The following is a 25,187-nucleotide window of genomic DNA, read 5'->3' as shown; positions in this document are numbered from 1 at the left end:
TTAAAGGTGTCTAGAAATGGTATCATTACCCGTGTAGCCTGTGGGTGGCTTTGTTTCTTCTAAGGAAGAGCAAACAAGGCAAGCCCTGCGGTCTGGCAGTTGAGTGGGTTGCGCAGGACCGCAGTTCTTCATGCTGTACCTAATTCGGGGTAACCGTGGGATGTGTCTCCCACCCCGTTCTCTGCCCTGGCTCTGATGGTCTTGTGGCAGGCTGAGCGACTGTTTGCTTTGGTCATGTAGTGTTGGTAGCTGAGGATTTGGGCTGCTCGGTCTCACCGTGGGGCTGCTTAATCACAAGACCCCATGCCAGGGGCACAGCAGGACACGTGTCTGGATGGAGGGGAAGAGCAGGACTTCCCAGTGCGCCAGTGGGAGAGGAACCCCACCGAATGTTGCCTCACTGCAGGGCCTTCCTGCAGCAAAAGCCTGCCTGCTGGTTTAGTTTTCACAACTGGTTCTTGTGAAGGGGTGCGGGCGTTGGTGAAGATCTGCTGGTGAACGCAGCTTTGCAGCAGGTTCTTGCTCTGCCTGAATGGGGTTGACCTGCAGAGGCTGAAAGATAATCTACTTCCTTTCCGATTGCTTCTGTTAATTTGGCATCAGTCCGAAGCATTGTCTTTGCCGAGAGATCAGATGAGAAACAAAGCCAGGGACAAGGCTCTTTGTTTTTACCGTGGTACATGTGGCAAGGTCGGTCACAGTGGGGTTTGTAGGGTTTACCTTGCCTGATTTATCTCGTGTGTAAAGGGTAGGTTGTCCACCAGCTATCCCTCCTGGATACTTAGAGTAACTCTAAGGTAAAGAAAATGCCTTTTCAGCAATGTAAACAAGGGCTCTGTTTCAAAATGCATTTTCACCATGATGGATAGGAATGTCTTAGCAGTTCCAGCCATGTGGAAAGGCCCTCCCTGCTCTGGTTTGACTCCCTATCTCATCTAATATCTCAGAGGAAGGCATCTTGCTTGACCTGCAAACAAAGCTCATCCCACTGGGCACTTTGCAAGACTTCCTGAGTAGCATTGCGTCTCAGCACCAGGAAACAGACAAGTTGCTGGTGAAACAGATCTTGAACTTGAGCAAGCTTTTCTCTTCTGACTCTTTCAGAAATAAATAAGTGTTTAAAGATGACAACCTCCTGGAGCGACCGACTCCAGAATGCAGCAGATCTCCCTGCAAACATGGATGGGCATGCTCTGAAAAAGTACCGCCGGGAAGCCTATCACCGGTAAGTCTTGCGTGTAACTCCACAGCTAAACTGCTGAGAGAGAGGGAAATAAACTACACATAAAAAACACATTTATTGTTGTTTCTTACTTGCTGGTAGAAACAGAAAGGTCATTCCCACCTTCCTTGCAAAAGTGTTAGAAAATATTTTAAAAGGTAGTACAGTATTTGCCTGCAGGAATGAAAAACAGGAGAGTTGAGGTACGTGTGCCAGAGCAAGTGAGGGTGTGCTTTCTTAATGCAGTTGAAAGCTTCTATCCCAAAAATTAACTTGAGATTAAACTTTGAAGTCAAGAAAGACTAGGTGGCAGACACATTATAGTAATTATTGCACTACAAACTGAGAGAGCATGAGCCTAGACACTGGAATGCACACCAAAAAAAAAAAGACGTAAGAAATTAAATGGGAGCAGCAATTAAGTGTTTGAGGGTTATATCTATCATGGTTAATTGTGTGCACCACAGTAGCACATATGTAGCACGTAAGATCTCAGCCTCCTTTTCTCTGGTAGGTGTGCCTAAAACCACCTTTGCTGTGAAAAAAAAAATAAATTACAGTCTAAATAAACAAGATTGCAGAATAAAAGAAATGTTACTGCTGTCATTTTATCATTGTGGAATCAAAATACAGAGACGAGATTGTTTTCACAAGCTTACGTTGGATGTTTGGTTGAGCCAAGAATTCAGCCCACATCTCCCAAGGCCCGTGGCCTCAAGCATAAGATGGATGCCATCTGTGTTCTCATCACATGTCTGGGCCATTGTGGCATTAAAAACAACAGGACCTAGTAATTGTCAGTGTTCTGTTTGTGGGAGGTGTATCTTCAAAGTTTGGCTTGTTTAAATTGAGAAGTCGTGCATTATGATAATCAAAGTATAGTCATCAGGAGATGGGGAGATGCAAGTCTGATACAGAAATAGAAAAAGTCAACTTTCCGAACCTCTTGCTTTAAATGCCGTGTTGCATTTGTGATTCATACATGGTGGTATTTCTGAGGAAGTGTTTTGGAAGTGTTAGATATCTCTGATTCTCCAAATGGGTTCTAATTAGAGAAAAACGCCTTAGCATCATATGATACGCCAGGTTGTGCAAGTTGCAACGTCTAAGGCTAAGTAATGGATCCTGTGATACATTTCTGAAGCTTTCCAGTTTTCAGTGAATAATGTTTGGGCGCATGTCTTAAGTGGTGACATTATTTGAGTCTCTCTGTGTCAGCTGGTTTGTCAAGATATGAAAACTCCTAATGAATGCAGCTATAAATAGCATGTAAAGAGAGATTATACCATTCCCTGGCAAAAATCTTAACCTTGTTGCAGTCATTGATGGGTTTCCCTTTGTGTCATAATTTTACCTAGGACTTTAGTAGTGTTACTCCTGATTTGGACTGAAGTGAATTAAGTCAGAGTAAGGCCTTTTTATTTATTTCCTAAATATTTTCTCAACATTTATTATAGTTAGGTGCTGACAGTCTGCTAAATGTAGTACAAAGTCCAAGGGAAGCAGTACTTGTCCTTAAGAACTCACACATTGAAGTCCTCATCATGTTAACCCTTACTCATGTAACAAATCTTTACTTTCCCCATGGTAAATGACAATGCATTCATATAAAGGAGGGTTTATCAAGACGAGCTGAGATCTGATAGTCTGAAATCAGCCTCATTCACAGTTTAAATATACTGTCATAGCATATAGAAATGTCTTATTCAAAACAGATTGAGCAGAAATGTTGCTAGCTCTTCAAATTCTAATGGAAAGCACAACATTTGAAATACATTAAGGGGAGGCACATTTTCATTTTGAAATTGCTATCCTCTTTAAAAGAGGGAGGGAGGGAGGGATCAAGAGAGAGAGAATGAGAGAACCTGATGCCAAGACTGTAGTATAAATCTGGGCTATTAATGGCTTTGGTGTACCAGTTTCATGGGAGTTATTTTGATAATCCAGTATCGTAAGAATCTGAAACAACCTCATTCCAGAGGCAGTGTTGTCAGATTTCTATTTCTGGTATTTTTTTGTGATCTTAGTGTTAACAGATGTATTGTTACTTAAAAAACAAATTCCGACTTAACATGACAGAGTAGGAACGAAGTTATTTCTCTTGTTTTATATTTTATTTTTTAGCGTTTTATTAATTGTTCACATGGAGAATGTATATGCTTGTCACAGCCATCACTTCTAGGGCATAAAGTTGTTTCAGTAAGATCCCAGTTTGCTCTGATTCTTGGATATTGTTGAAAAACTGTCAATTTTATTAAAAAGATAAAAGGTGTTGTGTCAAGATTCATAAGACGTTTTGTGTACTACTAGTAAATCTTTCAATTTTGTTGTCAGACCTGCATTAGTTTGTTAGATGTTGTAAAGCACTGGTGGCTGGAATCATGTGAATGTTTGAATCCTTCCTTTCTCTTCCTCTTTCTTTCTCTCTGTTTCTCTTTCAGTCTCTGTTTGTCTTTCTCTCTCTTTTTCTTCTTATCCTAGCAGCTAAAAAAAAACTTGAAAGCATGAATCCACGGTGACTTAGGAACACAAACAAACAGAAGAGATAATTAAATTTAAAGCTATTAATTTATTTATTTTTTAACTTTTAAGCTGGTTTCAGTGATTTTGGAAGGCTGGAAGGGCTCGGCAGCGGTGCCACATTTACGGATAAGCATAACTGGGGCTAGCTTTTGGTACCAATGACGGAGGCCCACTTGGGCTCAAAGTCATTCATTGGGATTTTCTAACTGCTGCTAGTAATGCTTGGTTTTCTGAAGTGTGAAATTGTAAAAAATTGTGTCGTTGTTTGTTTACTTCATGCTTACTTAAATACCAGTGGAGATACTTCAACCAAATCGATTCCACTTTCTGGTTCTCATGAAGTAGAGCAGATTTGATATGCTTGAGTTGTAAGTGTTGAAGCAGCATAAAATACAGGGAAAAGTTTCCAATGAAAGCAAAATAATTTACCTTAAAGAAAATGTTCTCATGGGCATTAAACTTTTGAAAAACTTTAAAAAAAAATGAGCTCTGAAGATGCCATTCTAGTTCTCATATTTTATTGTGGTTGTTCAAACCGGGAATCTGTTTTTTTCACGTGCTGCACTTCTTACTATATCACACCTGATGGATGGATGTTCAACACTGTTGGCAGAAATCCCAGTTGAGACTGGTTCAACTGGTGTAGTGACTCAGAGGATAGTGACTATATCAGAATCATGTCTGAATGCCATAGGCATGAATGTTCAAAATCAATATTTAGAGCTGCTTTCCTCCCCAGGTTTTTCCTTGGTGTTTGGATCAATTTCTATAGCTGCTTAAGAAATGAGAGCGTTGAGGTTGTCGAGGAAGTAAAGAGCTTGAGAACACGAATGTGCCTGCTGTGCTGTGGAGTTCAAGGACTACATAAGCAAAATCAAGAATTAGAAGAATCTTTAGGGGAGGAGAAGTGGTGGTTTAGTCTTGCCAGGGTATTTCTGATCACTTAACTAAGACTTTAAGTTGGCTGGTGTTACTCTTATCCACAAACCTAGTTATACAACACTGCTGGCGCCTGCAGGAGGTGAGGTCTAAAGATGAATTAATATACAAGCTAAATGTTATTCATTCTCTAGAAGAGGTCATTGGTAAGAGGATACCGCATCGCTGCACTATTGGCAACATACATTTTAATTCGGAAATAAAAGGGATGCGTGGCTGGTAGGTGGCTTTTCCTGCGTGTGTGTGGTTGTGAGGCCACCTCCCTCGTGCAGTGCTTGTTGACTTTTCCGGGTAGAGGATAATCAGTAGGTCATTTGTTCTGGAGGAGTACTGTCATTTAACGTGATTGTAATTAGGCAAGAACTAGGTTGACTCCGAGCCACCAAATTGCCCTAGTGTCTATTTTTTAACTCGGAGTGAGCACTTCTAGGCACCCTCTGGATTATCTCACGTAGCTCTTTAGGGTTTAAATAGCAACCACATCTAGTTAAAGCAAATAATGGAAAAAGTTGGTGTGCCATCCACTCTTGTTACTGACAGTTACCAAGATCCAGGAAACAGGTATTTGCATTTACTTTTATTTGGTGGTTTTGGCTTAACAGGGCAGCAAGGCTGAGATGGCCTTTTTGTTAAACATGCAGACTTGGGGATGCTTTTGCCATTTTGCATCAAAGTAATTTGAGACTTCTCATCCTGAATGTGGGGTTTCTGCTGTTGTTTTAGTTTTGTTTTCTCAGTGTTGTTTACTTGCTGGCTCAGGGGATGTGGCATCATCATTTCTAATCCTAATTCCGCTGCAGACTGCTCGTAGACTCTCAAATATGTTGCTTCATATTTACATGCTTCAGTTTGCTTTTAAAGCATCTTCTGGTGGTAATATGAGTTAAGTGATTTAAGCTGTTAATGGACTCTGAGACCCTGGGTAAAAAACAGTGGTATATACTTTAGTAACAACAAAGCAAAAGGATTAGCAATCGGTTGGTTTGATTTCTAGGCTTAAATACGTATTTAAGGTACATTTTAGTTTGTTGGAATTTGTAAACTCTGGGATATTCACTGCTAATCTTGTTTCTTCATTTTACTGATGCTGGATCGTCGGTGATTGCAAACAGCTGGAAATGTTATCTAGACTAGGGTAAGAGGCTTGAAACTTTATCTGTTTGGGTAGCTATATATAAAGTCTCTTCATAATACCAGTTGATTCAGCTGGCAAATGAGAAAAAAACGTGGTTACTAGTCTGAAAATGCTGTGTACCTCTCTGATCAGATGCATTCCGGTAGGTGATGTATTTCCATCCGACTTTAAATGACGCAGCTCTGTAGGCAGTGCTGGCTGCGGTCTGTCCTCATATGTCTTTGTGCAGCCTCTGTGGGCTCGTGCAGGGCATGTGCGGAGCTGTGGGCAGCATGTGCCTCTATTTATTTTGCTTTAGTGCTTTGGACATCGGAGGGAGGAGCGAGAGGGGGTGTTAAGGTGGCAGAATGGGCGAGCTTAAGAGAAAGCAGAACACTTGCCAAATTAATAATAAAGAAATTACATCGAAAATGTCCCGTGATCCCCAGCTTTAATAGCTTCACGGAGCAGACGGGTGTTATTTTGGGATGGAATCCATATGTGAGCTTCTTGGCACTTTGCTGTTGCCTGGGAAGAAAACCCAAACAATGGAAATAGAAATGGCCAAGGCTATCTCCTTCCATCTGATTCCTGCTGAATTTCAGAGGGAAGTGGTCATAGTCGTGTTTCTGGATACAGCCTCATCAGACTCTTCAGTTCCAATCGTAACCTGATTTTCCACTTTTATGTCACTAAAATTGTGCAAGGACGGTTAGTCTTGAGAAATTGCCAGGCAGTATGTTGGAAATGTTACTAGAAGTGGCCATGAAACTTTGATGTCCTTTTTCTCTGTCCCTTATCTGATACTGTTTCATCTGCCTAAATAAATCTCAGGCCCAAACACTACTTCTTAATCCAATTACTGACCTGTCAGAATATTCCTCTTCGGTTGAAGAAGGAGTAAAGGAGAACTCTGAAGATCTAACATAAATAAAAAACCCCAAATGCTATGATAAATAATAATATATGGAACGGTCAGTACCTGCCTAAAGAGGCAAGGCTCAGCAAAAGAATGATTACATCGTTTTTAGTAGTTTAAAGCATTTTGTTTTTTTATCCCTCTAAGACAGGCCCCAAAGAATCCAGCACCCAAAGTTTTGATATATCCTAGTATCTTCCTCAAGGTAACTCATATAGTTTACACCAGATGGGTTAAGTCAGTAAGGGGTTCATCCGAGTTGCCTGCCGCTGGAGGAGGACACGTGCGATCAGAACCACAGTGTCATGCAGTGGGACGTCTCCTCTAACCACACGTCTGGGGACTAACTGGTAACAGAGAACATCCAGTTGTCTTAACAGTGGTGTGACAATTACTTTTTTTTTTTTTTTACATTACTAGTCTTTTTAAAGAGGCTGTGGGGAACGTGGCTATGGGAGGCTATTAAAAGCTAATCCATTTTAGTTCCCTCTTGTTTCTTTTTAACTCTCCTTGCTTATTAAAACACGGAAGTTGTCCATAAAGTGAAGATTAACCAAAGTGCCTAAACTTTGAGGAAGCAGGAATCGGAACCTTCTGGTTAGTCCCCGTTTCATGGCTGGCTTGAGGCCAACTGTCCACCACAATCTTTATTTTTATTTTAAGCACAAATGTAAATCAAGCGTAGCCAGCTCCCATTGCATTTGCTCTTCCCCTCAGCACTGCTGCGAGTTTCTTTTGTATTTATTTAATTTCCAGTGAAACGCACTCCCTTGACAAAGAATGCTTTTTGCTGTGAGGTCCCTCTGGACACGTTTTGAAAATCCCTGTAAAGTGCTCTGTTCCAGAAACCTTGTCCATGAGGAGCTGCGAGCCATGTGCCAAAGGTCCTCCGTAGTTGTATAATTTTGGTGCATTTTGTTTATTTTGTCGGTCACGTTACCGCCTATTATACATGGAAATTGCATTCGGGGCACAGCACGCCTTTGAGATTTTGCACCAACAAAATAAAAACATTTCTCCCTCTCCGCATGTGCTCCTCTCCTGTGTTACTTGAGAAGGGCTGGGATTTAGGTTCCTGCCTCGGAATTGATTGACAAGAACAGTAACAAAACCGAGATCAGTTCACTTGGAAAAATATAAAGGACTGTGAATTGCAGTGCTGAGGAGATCAGGGCTCTGTGACTCCCTTTATGCGTGCTCAGCAGTTCCTTCTTCTTTGCCATACAACGCATTTTTCTCTTATTCAGCACAATTCTTAGAGCTTAAAAGAAAATAAATACTGTCATCACTGAGAGCCTTCTGCTGTGGCCAAGCTGCAGGGTTTAGTATTTGAGAAAGAGCTCAGGGAGCAAATTAGCCTCACGGTTTCCCTTAGACAGCTCCTGAAGTTCCTTTTTTCTAAAGGTGCAGGTCTGTGCTGGGCTGAGCCACCCTGACCCAAGGTTCTGTCTCCTGCCACGTTAAAACTTGCTTTTTAATTGGGGAAGGGTAAGTGATGGCAAGAGAAGAGCAATGCCCTGGCGGAGGAGATGCTCTGCATGCACGCAGGTGTGGAGCTGAGGAGCTGGGCCCACCACCAACTGCTGCAGGGGCTGCAGGGGCTGCAGGAGGCGTTTCCGTGCCGTGCCCCCGGTTGGTTTGTCGTATTGCCTGGTGCTGTTAAGCGGTCAGATCAGCTTAATTTTTAACTCCGGTGCTCCCACTTAAAATGATTGTTTTCTGAATGGAAAAGAACAAAACCAAGGGAAGCGAAAGTGTGATTTCTGACTGTGACGAGTGGGAAAATGATTCCTTAAAACTTCCGTGCCTAATTTTAGTTTTAGTTTTTAGTTTTCTTCTTATTCTGACTCTTCCCCTAGACCTTTTGTTAATACGCAGGCTTTAGGAGCTCCTGTCACTTCTCACTATACCGAGTCTCCTGTGGAAACATGACATTTTTTAGCCCATGGACACGTCAGGGCGGTGTTCCCGAAATCAGGCCGAGCCTCCCTTCGGGTGGGATCCAAGCCCAGCTCTGAAGCAGAGGGGGGCCAGGCTACGGCTGCAGCTTCTGAGAAGCACTTTTCCCTTCTCGGAAACTTTCCTGGTGATTTAATTTCAACTTTTATCTTTAGTTTCTAGGATTCTGCAGATACTTACTACTTTGAGTAAGCCCCCAGAATTAAGTTAAGCCGGTCAGCTTCTGGGAGTAAATATTTGTAAGTATCTACTCAGCCTCTTGTTTCTGGAGGGCTCCGTGCATGGGAGATGTCTTCCTTTATCAAGATTTAAAACTGAGGTCCTGAGCACCTACAAGTAACCAAATACCTGGTTGGGCCCACACGAGATAAGTGACATTGCTTCCAATTGCCATGCCCCTGTTTAGTCTGCCATTTAATCTGCCTTTGCATATCCAAGTTTAAATCGATTCAAGTGTTCTCATTTCCTGTCCTGAACATGTTATGCAATAGCCCTGTTTAGTTTTTTGTTGTTTTTTTTTTTTTAAATATTTGCTCAGTTTCACTCTAGCACTGGTGGGTGAAGTAATTGCCCTGTCAAATCACTCGGTGGATGCCTTGAGGTCTGCCAGGCCCTGCGGACTGCTGGGGCATGATGAGACCTTGCCACATACAGTTTCTAGGTCACAGGCAATATTTACAAGTTGATGGAGAAAGAGCAATCTTCCCTAGCTGTTACCAAGACAGGGCTGGTATAGTAATTTTCATGTTTTAGTCATAAGACCTGTCCTGGAATAAAAACATGCTAATGGATGTTGTTTGTTTCATTGCCTTCAGGAAACTTTTCCAGATCTTCAGTATCAACATGTGTGGGTTTTTTTTTTTTTTTTTTTTACTCCCAGGGTTCAGCTTGTAAATATGCTGAGAGTAAAGTGATGAAAAAATGTCAGAGGCTTAGAGATCTTTTCATGGTTTTGGTCAGTTTGGTGTCGTCATCATCTAAACATAGGCACACTGGACTGGAAGCGATCTCTTGGGTCACAGCTCCCTTGTTTTCGCCTTTCCCAGGCACCACCGTATTACCCTTTTTATAAGCGCATTCAGCTCCGTCTTAGCAGTGCTTGTTTTTTGTCCTCATTTGGGAAACCGTTCCCAAATGTTGTAATTCTGAGTCGCTCTCCAGGCTCCTGAGCTTCTTGAAATTTCCCTTCCTATTCCTGTCCCGTTCAGAGGGGGACAGGCAGCCTGGGCGTTTTGCTTTGACGGAAAACTATGCTCCAGGGGCTGAACCTAAAGGAAAGAACAAAATTGGACTCCCCAGGTTGGACAAAAAATGTTGCTAGCGTTTCCCAGAGGTACGTTATTCCTTCTTCAGTTTCTCTTTTCGAAACAAACTGCACAAGCATTAGATCAGAAATGATATGCTAGAATTAGATAATAAATAGTGCTTCCTGGCATCAGCAGCAATAGAGTGTAATCATCTTCATTAGACAAAGTACAGGACTGCGTTTAGTGCTAAATAAGATTTTGTGTTGGCTGCTTCTAAATCAGAGCTATCGAGATGTTAAGACAAACAATCACTAATTCAAACCGCAGATTCAGATAATTTGCTCCACCTACTCAAAAGCCAGCGATTTCAAGAGCGAATTTTAGTGACTTATGAGCCCATCTCTCATTTCCAAAAGGCTTTTCTTTACTGGTTTGCAGTTTGTTTGTTGTGGGTTTTTTTTGTTCTTTTTTTTTTTCCCATAATTTTGTCTTGTTTAGGTAATCCATAAATCTATCAGAAAAGATAGTCATCGCTAACCTCCCTGGCCCCTCGGTGACAAGCCCCATTGTCGGAGGCAGGCAGTTTGCCAGGAAACTGTGACTCCCAGAGAGAGTGTGCAAGGTTAGGGGTAAAGCAGACTATTGCCAGAGAAACTATTCCAAGTGGATTTGTGTGGAACAACAACGATATCCAGTGACTAGTTAAATTAGCCACAGATGTGTTTTCTATAGCACTGTCCAAGAAGATATACAGTGCTTTAAGGCTCGGTTCAGGCACGATGATCATCTGAAGTCAAATCAGATCCAAGCAAAACTGCATCTGTACTAGGCAAGCTTTTAAGGAATTGTGTAACATGATTCAGACTGGTAGATGAATCAGACTGCTGCAAACTAAACAAGGAGCACATCGGTGAGAGATGAGGTAAGACGGCTCGCATAGGAGCGTGAGAGTTAGATGGGAGCAGTTTGCTGCTAAAACGCGAGCTTCAGCAGACTGGCACAGGCGGTGGAAGGGGCACAACATGCCGGCCACCTGCCCCCGAGCACGGCCGGGGCTTTCTGCGGGCTTTGCAGAGTATCTGAGGACTTGTTTTTGCATTTACTATCTCCATTGCTCGTGCCCCTCCGTGTCACTCCTGCAAAGAAGCCTCGCTGATTTGGGTTTCTAATTACCCTGCTGAGAGCAATGGAGATACTCAATATTTGCAGAATTTCCGCGTGCTGAAATCAGGGTACAGGTGGAGGCTCTGGGGCTCCTGCCTTTTCACATACAGGGGATTTTTGCCTCGGTGTCACGGCTCGAGCAGTACGAGGGATTTCTGGCCGAGCACAGCGTTGAGAAGCTCAGCTCCTGTCCCGCAGCTGAGCTCGTGGCTGTGCCGGTGGGACTCAGATTTGCAGGGTTCAGATAGGACAGCCGGTGGGAGAAGTCCCACAGAATTACAGACCTGCTGCAGGGTTTAAAGTTCTGGGGAAACATAAGCAGCTTAGTTCCTGCAGTAGTTGGAGCAGGCTTTTGTTGGATTCCCTGACCTATTTCTTTGCCGTGTTATTTACTTGAACTAAATTGAATATAGCGTATTAAAATGTTGTAATCAAAAAGGGCCTGGCAGCATGCGGCTTACATTCTCATTGCAATAAGCATTAACAGTAAAAATGGAATTAAAAGAACAGTGTTTTTTTTTTCTTTTTTTTTCTGACGTTTAGATGTTGAACTTAGTGATATGGTTTAGTGGAGGACTTGTTAGTGTTAGGTCAGAGGTTGGACTAGGTGATCTCGGAGGTCTCTTCCAACCTAGACAATTCTGTGATTCTGTGATTTTTTTTTGGGGGGGGTTGTAGTTTTTAGTATAAATAAAAATAGCATTTCTCATAATAGAAATAATGTATTTCTATGGGTGAAAATTTGTTTTTCAGAGCTATATTAAATGTTTGTTCATTATATTGATATAAATGTGGTAACGGGTCTTTGCTTTGAGTTTCTAGATGTAATTCCAAAGAGTGTTGAAAAGCTGAGATTATTCACAGAAATATGCATTTTTTTTTCCTTTCCTCGTTATCTCTTTGTAATATTTTGTTTTAATCAGGCAAATTGTATTGCTTTCCATCCTCTGCTTCCACTTGAACTCTGAATTCTGCTTCAGGAGCTTTTACACTTCTATTCTTGGGAATTTTTGCAGGTCACATGCAAAGCCATGTGTGTGCATGCATGCGTGGATGTCTTTAGACAGCATACCAATAATTAGAATAACCCTGCAAAGTGATGGCTTTGCTTCAGGAGAACCCAGTGCAAAAACAGAAACTTTCCTCTGTTTTCAGGTATATTCTGATTTTGAGCTAAAAGGCATCCTGATACAAAGCAGAATACCTTTGTTCGAAAATATGATTATGTTGAAAATGCTCATACCTATGGCTTTGTTTCTTCTTTCTTTACAGGGTCTTTGTAAACAGAAGTTTAGCCATGGAAAAGATAAAGTGCTTTGGGTTTGATATGGATTATACGCTTGCCGGTGAGTATCTCCTTGATTTCTTTGTCACTGACTTAGTTTGGAATATTGCCTCTTGTTGAGAGAAAACCGGTAACTGGTTGGGCTATTCCAGTTAGCAGGTGCTTCCTCTGTTAGCAGATATGTTACTTACTGTTCATTGCACTTTCATGTCAGGTGTTTCTCTTTATTTTTGTTATCTGGAAGTTGTATTCGGTCATAAACCACATTGCTCTAGTACAGTTTCAAGGAAACTGAAGCTTAAAAAGTATGATTACTTCCTTAAATTCCACTGTGCTTTGATATTGCCCCAATGAAAGCTCGGCTTTGAATAACAAGGTGTTTTTTTTTTTTTTTCCTTGGTGCATATGGTGGGCTACACCTTTAGCCAACAGGTCTTCTTGTGTCCTGGGAGGGTCATTTTTGAATAGGTTTTCCTCTTCCCAACTCCTCACTTGGCCACATCAGTGACTCCTTTGTGAGAAGCAGCGAGGCAGGGGGAGCATTGTGAGTCAGCTGAACAAGTTATTCAGAAAGCTCTGCCCATTCTTTATGGCAGATAGTCTTTGGGAGGTTGCATAAGACCTTTTAGTTTCATAAAATTTTCTGCATGACTTCTCCATTTTTCAAATACTCGACAGGCAAGTTCTCTGAGACTTCGGCTGGAGGAGGGGTAAAGTTACGGTTTTCTCTGTAATCAAACTTACATGATGCTGTGTATTTTAAGGAAGGAAAAGATTAAAAGTCCACTTCCACTTTCCGAGGCTATAGTGCCAGGCAGGCTTTAACTAAAGGTGTCACATACAATTCTACCTTCCTTCTCACTGCCACTTCCAAGGTTGTGGATAGAAAATTTCTATTGCTCTTGATATTTCAACTTAGAGTTGTGAATATAAACTAAGAAACGTGAGGTAGAGCACCAGGGTCACTTAACAATAGGTTAATGCAGTGTATCAAGTACGGTCATCTGCTCATTGTGACCACTGAGAAGAAATGAGAGATGCTATGGACAGCCGGAGGGGTCAGGGGCTAAGCAAAGGTCAGGAAAGACTCCGTGTGTTCACGGTTCAACACAACTCTACAAAAAGCAATTTTGGAGTTTGTGGCAGGTAATTGCAGTTTATATTTCCATCACTTTCTTTTCTTCTTTTATGTAGTTATGAATGAGGCGCCAGTTATCTATACAAAAGGGTTGGTTATTCACCACCTTATTTACAAATCTGTTTCAAGTTCCTGACGCTTTTAAGTCATAAAATGTATCATAGTTAATCTGCGCTGGATCTGACTGCAGGCACATGCTTTAGGCGTTTGCATTTCCCAGCTGTGACAGCCTTGTGGCTGGGCTTTTCGGGCTTTTAAGGAGTGCAAAACAGTTTGAGAACAATTGCTTAAAAAAAAAAAAAAGTTGTGGGTTTCTCTTTTGTAACGGAAGAACAACTTCCTTGCCTTTCCCAACTGACGGCATTTCCAAGGACTCGGGTGATCCCAGTCAGGCTGGCATGGAACAAGAAGTGTGTTGCTAACTGACAGAAGGAGAATTTCAGCACTATCCTCACTCCTCCGACTGTTCATTTAACTCAAGTGTTGCATGTTCCTGTAAACACAGAGCGAACGTGTTGTTATCAACAAAATGACGCTTAGTTTGGTGAGAGGAAAAATGTGAGTGTTTCAAGCATGTTTATACAGTTCCCCGGGATATAGAAATGTGGGGCTCCCAAGGCTGCAAGGTCGTGGTGATATAGTTAAGCAGGCAAAGTTGGTGCATTCAGGGGGGGTTGAGTGACAGGGTGTGGTGCAGGAAAAGAAATGAGATGGGGTCTGAGCAGAAGGCTGGAAATCTGCACTGCTCTTGGCTAAGCTGCTGGCCTGTGACTTCTCCCTTGGTACAACAGGATAATAGTTGCAGATCATTTTACAGAGAATTGTAAGAATGTAATTAGGCTGGAAAGCCTTTTGCAGATGAAAAGTGTTATGCCTGGTAAGTACTATTTCTGTTTTTTTGAATCATCTGGGAATTAACAATTACCTGTTCGTCATCTTACTGTCTCACAGTCATCCTTTCTTCTCCATGCGGGCTTTTGTTATTTGACCATTATTTGCTATATATAACTGTGGCACTCAAGAAAAAATATTTATTCATTGCAGGAGCTTTAAAGAACACATTGTTAAAATATTGCTATAATTATTTGGGAAATGATAAGAAATAGGGCTAGTGACGTACTACATTAATGTGTTGTAGTGTATTCTTAAGACCCTGACATGTTTTCTGTCTGGGCAAGTTATCCCTTAGTTATCCCTTACACACTCTTTCACATGGACATGCTTTCTGTCTAGATTTGAAAAATTATCTATCTGTCTATCTATGTGATACATATAGATATATGTATCTATATCTGTATCTATATACATAGATGTATAAAGATAGTTTATCTGCAATTCAACATCTGGAAACGGTGTCTGCATACCAGATGATGTATGGTGAGCAGATGCCTTTTGGAGGCTGCTCACGACTTGTGTAAATAGACCAAGGAGGAAGAATGGAAGCACCTCCAGTGTCATCAGTTCCTCATCTAGTTTTCTGCATTTGTACTTTCAGATGTTGCTTTTCTGTGAAGTTGTTTGAAAGTATGCCACAATCTTCATATTCAGTGGTTGAAGGCAGTCGGAGCCATTAGCCCTGCCTAAAATTGTGCCACATCCTTTCCCCACTCTCTGTCATGATCCTTCACATCGTCTATAAATTGATAACATTCATCCTATGGCTGACAGTCAAATGTTTTAACAGCGAAGGAGCGGATTGATTTTTGTTTAACACCCTGAATTGCCCATCTCGTGAAGAGGAAGCGGTGGTGTCAGTGATAGAAAATACACAGTCCCTCTGCTCTCTTTCTTCTTCCCAAATCTCTGGCCACTTGTAGCACCAAAAGACTTATTTAGGAGGTGGTTCAGTAACAGAGAAGTCACAATCGCTTGACTCATCTTGAAGTGCAGAAGCTTGAGACAATTGTTCTTGTACTTTCTGAGTTTAAGGGGATAAACCTGCTCACAATAGCGCTGTTTTCTGTGTAGAATAAACTAATTTTGGCACATGGCATTTCCATTTGCAAGCGTATCCTAACACCTACTTACACACATGCTGCAGTGACCATGCATTCCACGACTTGCATGAGAACGTCAGCTTGCCAACTGACAGCAGGTTTGATATCATCATGTTACATTGCACATAAAATATGATTCCAGACGTTTGTTTTATAGGGTAGTATTTCTTAACCTTGTTATTAAATCAAAGGACTACTTATCTTGAAAATAAAAATTGCAAGGCTGCCTTGATACAGCACTGCCACAATGATTTGGTTTGCTCCCAAGTCAAAATTAGGCTAAGCTTTGGATTCTTGTTAATAACTTTTATGTTCTCTCATTGTGTTTGTCTCTTTCCTTGCATAGGGTTGAGAAATACTGTTAATAGAGGCGGATTAGGCAAACAATCTCTTTCTTGAAGAAAAGAGCCTGAAGGTTTTAGCCTTCTCTTCTGAGAAATTATGGACATTAAATTGCTGATTTTTTACCCTCTGTGGTTACAGCTAGAATTAATTTGGCTGCTAAGAGCTCAAAATAAAATGAAGGCAAGTTGAGATGACTCTTTCAGGTTTTAGATTCCTCCTTCTACCTTCAAGGGTTGCTGTTGAGTTCTCATGGAGTGAATGAGGTGTCCTACACGTATGGAAACTCCCAAGACCCCCTGAGTTGTTGTGCTATGTTGGACATGGAGCTGTCTGTCACCCTCCTATTCAGTCTGCTTGTTTTGCTTGTGGTAGTGAATCACAATCAATACGCAATGTTTGTTTTAAGCTAGGTGTTACTGAGAGGGGAGTGGAAGGAGCGAGAAGAACAGCAGGGTTTTCCTGGGGCATGTGCGCATTGCCAAATAGCTGCTGCTTTGGATCTTGGAGGGCCTGATGCAAGCGAGACTCATCAGCTGAGCAGAGGGTGGGACGGGTTTCTGAGATGTGAGCCAGCAGCCCCTTGTTCTCTGCTGCTGACCTTTCTGGCCCCCGGGCAGGCAGCGAGGCCGGTGCCCTGGTCCAGCAGAGTTCCCGTCTTCCACAGAAGGAGACTGCAGTACAACAGCACCAGCCATGCGAATAGCTGGGAAGGGCTGCCTTCCACTGTCAGGGCAAGAGGAAAAGTTTGGGAAAGCTTCATTTAAACCCTTCAATGTGAGGGTCCTTTTGTAGCACATTTTTGTTTGTTAAATAGTAGTTTCTTTTATTATCTGTATGATTCACCTTTGCTTATTCATCCTGACGGACTAGAAGACCAGTAGTCAGTAATACTTCCCGTCTGCTTTCTTGTTTTGCTAGTAGTGTCAAAATTACCCATGCTTTGGTAAAGGAGAATGCTGCACGTACTCCAAAAGATTCACAGCCCTCTCTTTTGTGTTTACTGAGAACTGCAGGGATAAAGATAAAGGTATGCCTGCGGAGTCTTCAGCACAACACTCACCTGAGACTAGGGGTTGGTGTGGCCCTTTGGAAAAACAACTGAGAGGGTTAGCTTTCAGAGAGGATTTTATTTGGCTGCTTCCTTCTCAGGGTGAGCTACAACTGTAATTATTAGGTCTGGCTCCAGTAATGCATGAGGCATTGGCATTACTAAGTCTTACATGGGACGGATTGTACAATGAGGTTATGGACAGATAGATGTCCCTTGACAGGCACAGGACTACAGCAGCGAGGCTTTCAAACGGGCTGTAATTTCACGCCAGGCCATGGGCAGATGGAGAGGGAGTTAGTAAGAATTGCAAGCTGGACTGTGCTTGAAAACATTCTGCTGTGACTACTGTTCTTCTCCAAAAGTTACAGCCAGGCTGCAAGTTTTGTCTTCCATCTCTGAGGTAGGTAAGATCTGAGATCAGTAAGCAGGATGCTTTCCTTTGGAAGGCCTTCTCTGTGCTTAAATCACTGCTGCTTCCATGTTCTCCAGATACCAGTAATAAAATCATCACTAGCGGCTGCAAACTGTTTCAATAAAAAAGAAGGGGAAATGAAGCTTGAAAAATACTGGGTTTATTGTGTGCAAATGTGATTAATACAACATAATCTGATTGGAATATAGCTTGTGTCCTAGAAACACTGCCAACGTAATGCCAAGATTTGGTGCACTGCAAACATTTTATGGCCAAATTGCTTATGCTTTCAGCTGCAGCATGTCGCTTCTGAGCACATGGGGAAAGACAAGGGAAAGGCAGCTTCAGTCAGTGTTTGTGGCTGCCTCTCCAACTCACTCCAAAATACAACATGCATAAACAGGTTTTGCCCCTTCCTCAGGTAGGCGTTTGTGTCTAAGCCATCCATGCAGTTTGGGGGAGAGGGAAGCTTTAAACACCCACGTGTTATTTTTGAAACATTTGTCTTTACCTGCTGGCTCTGGGAAAGATGTACTCAAACAGGCGGCAGCATTGGCTTGTTGCTGCTTGTGAGCTGGGAGACAAGGTGGCAGCTGGGCTGAGAACTGGTTCTTCAGTGTATCTGCTATTTGTACGTCAGTCAAGGTGTATCACTTCTGTCTGGTTCAGCTTCCAAAAGTGAGCAATGGGATTAAAGAATTTGTACTGTGGATAAGATTTTCCGGATTACGCAGATGAAAAGCAAAGTAGAAACGTGGGAGTTTTGTACTTGAAAGGTTGAAACGAACACTTACCAAAGCTGCTGAGCTCGTAGCGTAAGCAACTACAAAGAAATGTTTGTCCTTCTGTTCAGATGTTGTTAGGGTATGTTTATTGGTGACTCAAACACAAATGTTCTAACGGGGCTCTTAGCTTAGGTTAAAGGTTTGTCTTCGGTTTCATCACAGTGTAAGGACTCCAAGCTTTGAGGTTCTTTTGAGGTGACGCTGAGCAGTTCTGCTTTTATCCCGTGTCTCTGGATAATGCAGCTCTTTGTGCCGCGTAGAAGTAGTTCGGTGGCTAGAGAGAGGAACTGGTAGGTTTGACAGCAGCAGCACTCAAGCTGTCCCAGCAGAACTTGAGAGATGCTTTGACTCGTGCACATCTGCTGTCTACATTTTCGCGTTTGCACGTTTCAAGTTTAACAGGTGCAGATTTTGCAAATTTCCGAGGCTGTTTTGGCCATTAGCGTTTTAAAGCTGAAGGCAGATGGAGAAGCTGAGCTGTTCCTAGTATGCTTTGAGCTGGATGGTTTTTCACATACCAACGCAGTGCTGGAGTGGCTGCTGTCCCTGCGCCGTTTGGGTGGCTCAAACTCAGGAGTTTGGCCATTCAAAGCTGTGTGCTGCAGCAAACCAAAGTCTGGAGCTGTGGTTTTTCAATGTGCTGGCGGTGGGAATGAGGAGAGGAAGAAGCACGTGTTGTTCGCTCTGTCCCAGTAAATCACCAGCTGACAAACTGTTAATCTGCTGTCCGTGAATTCTGGAAGAATTGGAGCGTTAAACAGAAGCTGTGGGAAGAACAAGTCCTCGCAGCGTCAGGAGGGTTTTAAAAGCTGCCATACTCTGCTCTCTTGCTGTCAGGAACACGGGAATAACAGTAGCTGGGTCAACAGTTCATGTTTTTGCCAGGCGGATAGAGATGTGGAGGTATTTTCAATCTGATAGATGCCCTTATCTAGTAACCTTAATGCCACAATACAAGTGCTATTAAGTTGCAAATGCCCCTGTGATGAAGGGGATAGCTTGCTCTGTAGGAGGAAGGAAAGCAGAGAGGACAGCAGGATTTAACTCTGAGATGCGTGTGTGCTGTTGCTTTGTGGATGCCTTCTTTTAGTGGACTGCAGAAAAGCTCATGTATGTGGCTTATTAACAGCATGGGCATTTGCACTGCATATATGCCCAGGTGCATGCTGTTAAACAAATTGGACGTGTAGCTTTTGAGGACCCCTCTCTAAAGTGCATGTGGTGAGACAGTGAACCTGGCAGAGCTGGGAGAGGATGGAAGACTTCTGACTTCATCACTCCTTCATCAACCACAAGTTTTCTTTCCTTCTGCTTTAAAAATCAAAAGTCCAAAGGGAAGTAACCAAGGTCATTAACAGAAACAATACGGAGAGAAATAACAAGCAAGATCTGTTTGGATGCTGATACACCTGAATAATGCCTTAGATAGAGAGTATGAATGGCTGCTGTGCCTTTAAGTCGTTTTATTTCTAGATGCTACCAAATTATGTTTCAATGCGAAGCCCAGACAACTATTTCTTCCCCGTTCAGGAAGTCTTTATTGAAGAAGTAAGCCCGTATTTTGGCACAGTGGTTTGTTTCCATGGAAATGGAGGGCGATTTCCATTACGGGATTATGACTCCCAGCGGCTGCATCTGAGAGAGGTAAATTCTGAAGGCCACTTGTTAAGCACAAAAAAGATTCTCTTGTGTCAGGGAAACTGTAAAACATCCCCATAAAAGAACAGGTGACTGTGTAGTCATCTTTAAAATATTATTCCAGAGCAAAGGAATGTTATGCCAACTATTAAAAGAGACAAACTGAACTTTCCTTGAAATGCAGAGTCCGTCTGAATTGCTTCTCTCAACATGCAAAATGTCACCTCAGTGCTGCTGTTGTTACCTCAAGCCATGCATTTTTATTCTGTACGAGAAAACTTTCCAACGTTAAGCTGTTTTGCCAGCCTCTGAGGCATATCCAAACAGCCCAAATCTTCATTACATCGAAGGCAAACAAAATGCAGCAGCAGGGAGCTAAAAATATCTGGCATTTACCAATGAGAGCACTAATAAGCCTGCTTTGAAAAGAGTTAAAGCTGATGATACTTGGCAACACCTTTTTTTTTTTTAATATTAAACAAGTAGAAAGGCAGCACTAAAAACAACCTGAAGTGTACACATCCAGCAGTCCAGAGCCAAGCTGAGCATACAGTGCTGTGTCAGTCCTCAGAACAACACCACATCCAGCCTTTGCAGATCCTTTGGGCACGCAGAGTGGGAGCAGAGGAGCTGATACAGCTCCAGGTCCGAGGTTTTAGAGCCGAAGGCTATGTGCACATGGGGATGTTTGCAGCAGCGTTAGAGGGAAGGAATTTTCCAGCGCTCCTAGGCTGCAGAGTGGGTGCTCGGCTGCTTTTTTGGGCACTGCTGCAGCTGGGGACTGCAGTCTTTGTTCTTCCATATAGGTGTGTGCTGGTTCCCTCCCAGAAACCAGTACCGGGCACTGTCAGTGAAGGGTGCTGGGGAGCCGCTGAAGCTCGAATGCACAGGATCCAAAATTTTCAGCCCTCTGATGATCGGTGATTCTTGCCTTGCTTCCTGTTATCGGATTCACTGTCAAAAACATCTGTGGCTGCAAGAGGCTCAGTGCAGAACTTGGCTGTTCATGCACGGCAGAGCAGCTCGTGTGATAGCCGTATGAAAATACCCCAGGACACACCTGGAGGTTTTGTCAAGGCCTTGTTTGCTGATTGCCTCACCTACAGAATTTCTAGTGAAATAGAAAAGGTGCATTAAGTAGTGAAGTGTGCTTAAAGCTCAGCTTTGTCCTGCTGACAGAACAGTTCTGCGTTTGAAAAGGTTTCTTTGGAAAAATGAAAATTATTGATCGGTGTGGCAGCAGTTTCCTCTCGGTTCAGATTGAAAAATTGACTGAACCCAAAGGAGCAAAACATACCATTGCCACCCATTTTGTTTGTTCGGTGCTATGAAAACTCAAACAGAGGCTGAAACACTACAATTTTGTTTTGCATATTACAATGTGGTTTTATTTATGGTCTAGCAGTTAAAATCAAAAGTGAAGGTTGAAGAAGGCCGGCGTCTATTCCTGGCTGTTTTTCAACTTGTTTTGACCTTAGACAGATCCCTTATGGTCACAGTTCAGCCAAGTCCATAAACAAAAGTGATTCACCATGTTCCTAACTTAAAACATCTGAGTAGTCCCTTGGGGTTTCTCGCAGTTACAACCAGGCACATTTACCGCTTTGTCAGTCTGTTTGCAGGCTCCGAGCTCCCAGGTCAGCACAGCACAAACGTGAGCGACTCCACTGCCCCCAGCACAGCGAGACACAGAGCAGGCACATCTTCACACGCTGTGCTGGCAGAGGTGACCCGAAACCAGTGCTCTACACAGCCAAGGCTTTCTGCAGCAGTGTCTGTGCTTCCCTCTGCATTTGGTGAGGATGCTGTGAGGCGAAATGCCTGCATTTGCTGTGGCAGGAGTAATGCCGTGCGCTCAGAGTTGGTGTATCAGTGACAGCACCTGAGAACATCTACCCTGGTTAGAAGAGACCCCACAACACAGAAACTGATGAGCATAAATCCTGTTCTTTTCTAATTACGTATGAAAAATGGCATTGCTCTGTGATAGATTATGAAGGTAATAGGTTCCCTGAAAGGGGTTTGGTATATAAATTAAGATAATTACCCGGTTACTTCTGGGGTGCCTCAGACCTCTGGGCCTACGTCCGGGACAGGCTTTCCTCCAACTGTGGCAGTACGTGAAATGTCTGCCCAACACTCATTAATCTGTTTAATTGGGATTGTTGCTTCAGTGGGGTTTACTTTCTAATGAAATCCCCTGTCCCAAACGCCCTTGGGACTGGTCGCTCACTGTTCCCTCAGGATTCGTGATCAGAAGCAGCAGGATGTCTGGTGCTTTGGTGAAGTAATCAGAGGTCTGGTGGTAGTGGCGAGGTGACTGTGCCGCAGACGTCCTGGCAGTCGCTGGCAGTAAGTGCCCAGCTTCAGGGCTGCGTGCAGAGAAAAAGCTCACAGAGTGGAGAACTGTGGGAATAGATCTGTCCCGGTCCGGGACACCCATCCAAGATCCCCTTTGATAGACGTGGTGGGGCAGGATACGTAGATATTTGTACCGTTACAGGGGATGAGGGTATGGAAGGGGATCTCAATTCTCAAGGCTTTCACTAAGCACTTTTTGTCAGCACGACATTGATATTTATGTATTTCTAATGTGTACTTGCATTATTTGTTTGTGATGCAATTCAGAATACGGATCAGCATTTCAAATCAGCAGCACTTTTTCAAATCAGTGACTCTTTAAGCGAGGTGTGTGGAACTTCAGAAATGTGTTTGTACAAGCCTAATCACACACATTGTCCCTGAGAAGTGCAGAAACCTGGCTGCTGCTGCCCACCTGGCCGTGTAGGTCCTAACTGCCAGATTTGCATGCCTCGGTCCCTGGGGAATAAGCAGCAACTGAAACAACCTGTTTCTAGTTATTTCACTTTCAGTTCTTCAAGACTTAACACAAAGTAATTGGGCTGCGTTTCCTGTGCTTTGGAGACGAGGCTAAACCCTTCACGTTATCTGTCCACCTTTTGGCTTATCTATCTATCTTTGTGTGATCTCTGGATAACCCAGATAGCAGGTAAAATTTTTGAAGATTTGGCTGAAACAGCACAGAAGTGCAGGGGTTTCGTACCTTTAGCACCTGCTTCTCTCCCATGATCCATGAGCAGCTTGTAAGAAGGGTCGAGGAGCCCTGGAAGAAACCGTGTTACATCTTCAATGAGAAGCTGCCCTGCCTGAATTGGAAACTTGTGTGTGGGGAGGAGGAACAAGGAAAGAAATGGGCAGCCCTTGAAGGGCTTCCTCCTCCCCACAGCTTGAACAGAGCCATCAAACCCACTACAACCTTCCCCAGCTATGCATTTTAAAACAAATAGTCTTTAAATGCTTATTTTCAGAGAAGCCTTCCAGGAGGTCTGCATACTTCTGGGGGTCATTTTGTAACAGCTTTCCAACTCACTCAGCTTGCATTTAGCACAAATGTGATCTCAAAGGTATTTGCCATGACTCTGTGCATCCCTGGAAGTTGCAGAATAGGTATTTTCTCCTTGCTGTGTGCGCTTGCAAACCAGTGCACTGCGATATGATGCAGCACCGTGTGCAGGATTGGTTCTGGTTCATCCCTCAGTGCTTTGCACACGAAAGCCCAGACTTTAGCTTAAGTGTTGAGGGACACGGTGGAATTTAGATGTGCTGCACCAGACGGGCTCCGTGTTTGAGGCTTTTGCTGGAATCGCCCTCAGATGTAGGGCAAAATCCTCTTCTCAAGTTCCCGGAGTAGCTCCTGACTCAGTCTCCCGAGTCTCCTGCGCTGACACGTGCAGGCATTGCGTGCCGTGAAACCAAGTGCAGGAGTAATCTGTCACCAACAGAGGGATGGACAATAATGGCAGAGCGCCAGGAAGAGCACAAGACCCTTTCTTGAGTCTTGATCTGTGTCTGAGAGAAACTCAAAGGGTTTGTGTCGCTTGGGCAATGCACGTGTAGCCTCTTCCTCCTAATTACCACTGAGCTGATGATCTAAGGCTGCTTTGTGGGTATGAGGACAGAATTTTGCCTGCAGGACGCATGATTACCAACTGTGCCTCCTCTATAAATCAGCTGTAAGTATATTTGGAATCGCTGCCAGGCCGACTTCCGAGCTTACCGGAGGACAGAGCTCCAGCAGATACCGTCCCGCATGGCACAGAGCTGTTGCAGTTTTAAAATCAGTCTGATTTTTTTCTTTAACAGGGGAGCCCAGTGTAACTCCGTCAAGACTGGAGTGACACTCTGAATCTGCATCTGCCTCATGTGAGTTCAAATCCTGGCAGCAGCATTTTGCATAAGCTGGAGCCTCTGTAGAGATTTTTGTTTTTTTTTTTTTCTCCTTTTCAGGAAGGCTATAAAATTGTTACTGTGTGTGTGTTGGCAGCACAGGTAAAACCAACCACAGAAGTGCATGAGAATTGCATACCTTACTGCACAACCCCTGCTCCTTCCAGCTCGGCTCCCCACCTAGCACGTACCGTGTCAGGGATGCCTGCACTCCTCACAGACTGAAGGCTTGCGACGCTCACTCCTGGGGTACTGCTTTTTAACTTTCAGTAGTGTAATTTAAAGGCAAGTGACAGTGGTAAGGGGAAGCTGAAGTGCTGTCAGCTGGCTTCTGGTTTTTAAAGACTCGGTTGTTTTCTTTCGAGCCTGGTTACGTAATCCACAAGCACGGGGTGCCGATTGCCCTGAGCCACTGAAGCATCTGTCTGTGCTGAAACACAGATTATTAAAATAACTTTTCCTTTGGAGCCAGGGACTTGGCACGGTGGCAGAGACACGGCCGTCAAGCAGTAAGAAAGCAAAAAAAAAAATTGGAGTGAGTTGCACCATGCGCTTCGATTTTGGTCTCTTCCCGTGTGCGCTGGGCCGAGGGAAGAGGCGAGGGCACGGTGCAGGGGGTGGCTGTGGGCTCGTGGCTCTGCCTGGTCCCCTTGTCCCAGAGGTGGGGGAGCTTGAAGCTGGGCTCTTCTCAGCTGGGGGGAAGAGCAGAGCACAGGAGGCACTGCACGGCACGTCTGAATCCATGCAGCACCACGTCCTACAGATATCTCCAGCTGTGGGCTCAGCAACCAGGGCTGGGGACGGGGTCTTCCAGGAAGCTTTGAACTACTTTTTTTTCATCATCCAACTGCAGAAGAAAACATTGCCCTGTCCTCTCTACTCTTTTTCTCCAACGATGCCTGAAAATGAGAGTGACCAGCCCCGAGCACAATATTAAAATACACTTTTCATCCAGGATAAACGATCTATTAATACATACAGCCGGGGCATCTTCCCCGACTGTGCTGCTGTCATTACAGCGGTGTTAGCCTGTTCCTGCTTGGTCTCGGGGAGGCGGATCGTTTGTTTGCCTGGAAGCTCATGTTACTGAAACAGGCCTTCGCAAAGCTGACGAGAAATGTCAGTGGGCTGTGGCTCGAACCAGCCGGGGCAGCATGTGCTGCGGGGTAGGTGCTGGCAAGGTGGGCTTGGTGAGCTCTCA

General features: G+C 43.6%; 1 protein-coding gene across 10 annotated transcripts in view; it reads left to right on the top strand.

Annotated features, from left to right (window-relative positions):
- Positions 1 to 25,187, top strand: part of NT5C2 (5'-nucleotidase, cytosolic II) — a 58,765-nt gene that overhangs the window by 17,407 nt on the left and 16,171 nt on the right. For 6 of the 10 annotated variants that reach the window (XM_040564512.1, XM_040564513.1, XM_040564516.1 and 3 more), the window contains 2 exons: positions 1,105 to 1,225; positions 12,360 to 12,433. In XM_040564512.1, the coding sequence (XP_040420446.1) occupies positions 1,125 to 1,225; positions 12,360 to 12,433 (175 nt within the window). In that variant the 5' untranslated portion in view covers positions 1,105 to 1,124. Of the gene's footprint in view, positions 1 to 1,104; positions 1,226 to 5,168; positions 5,246 to 9,887; positions 10,010 to 10,584; positions 10,846 to 10,866; positions 12,243 to 12,359; positions 12,434 to 25,187 lie in introns of those variants that run through there. The other 4 variants (XM_040564518.1, XM_040564517.1, XM_040564520.1 and 1 more) reach the window with 4 other exon arrangements.

The sequence above is a fragment of the Cygnus olor genome, chromosome 7 (genome assembly GCF_009769625.2).
Source record: "Cygnus olor isolate bCygOlo1 chromosome 7, bCygOlo1.pri.v2, whole genome shotgun sequence".
NCBI classification, from domain to species: domain Eukaryota; kingdom Metazoa; phylum Chordata; class Aves; order Anseriformes; family Anatidae; genus Cygnus; species Cygnus olor.
This window is presented reverse-complemented; position numbering and strand designations above follow the sequence as displayed.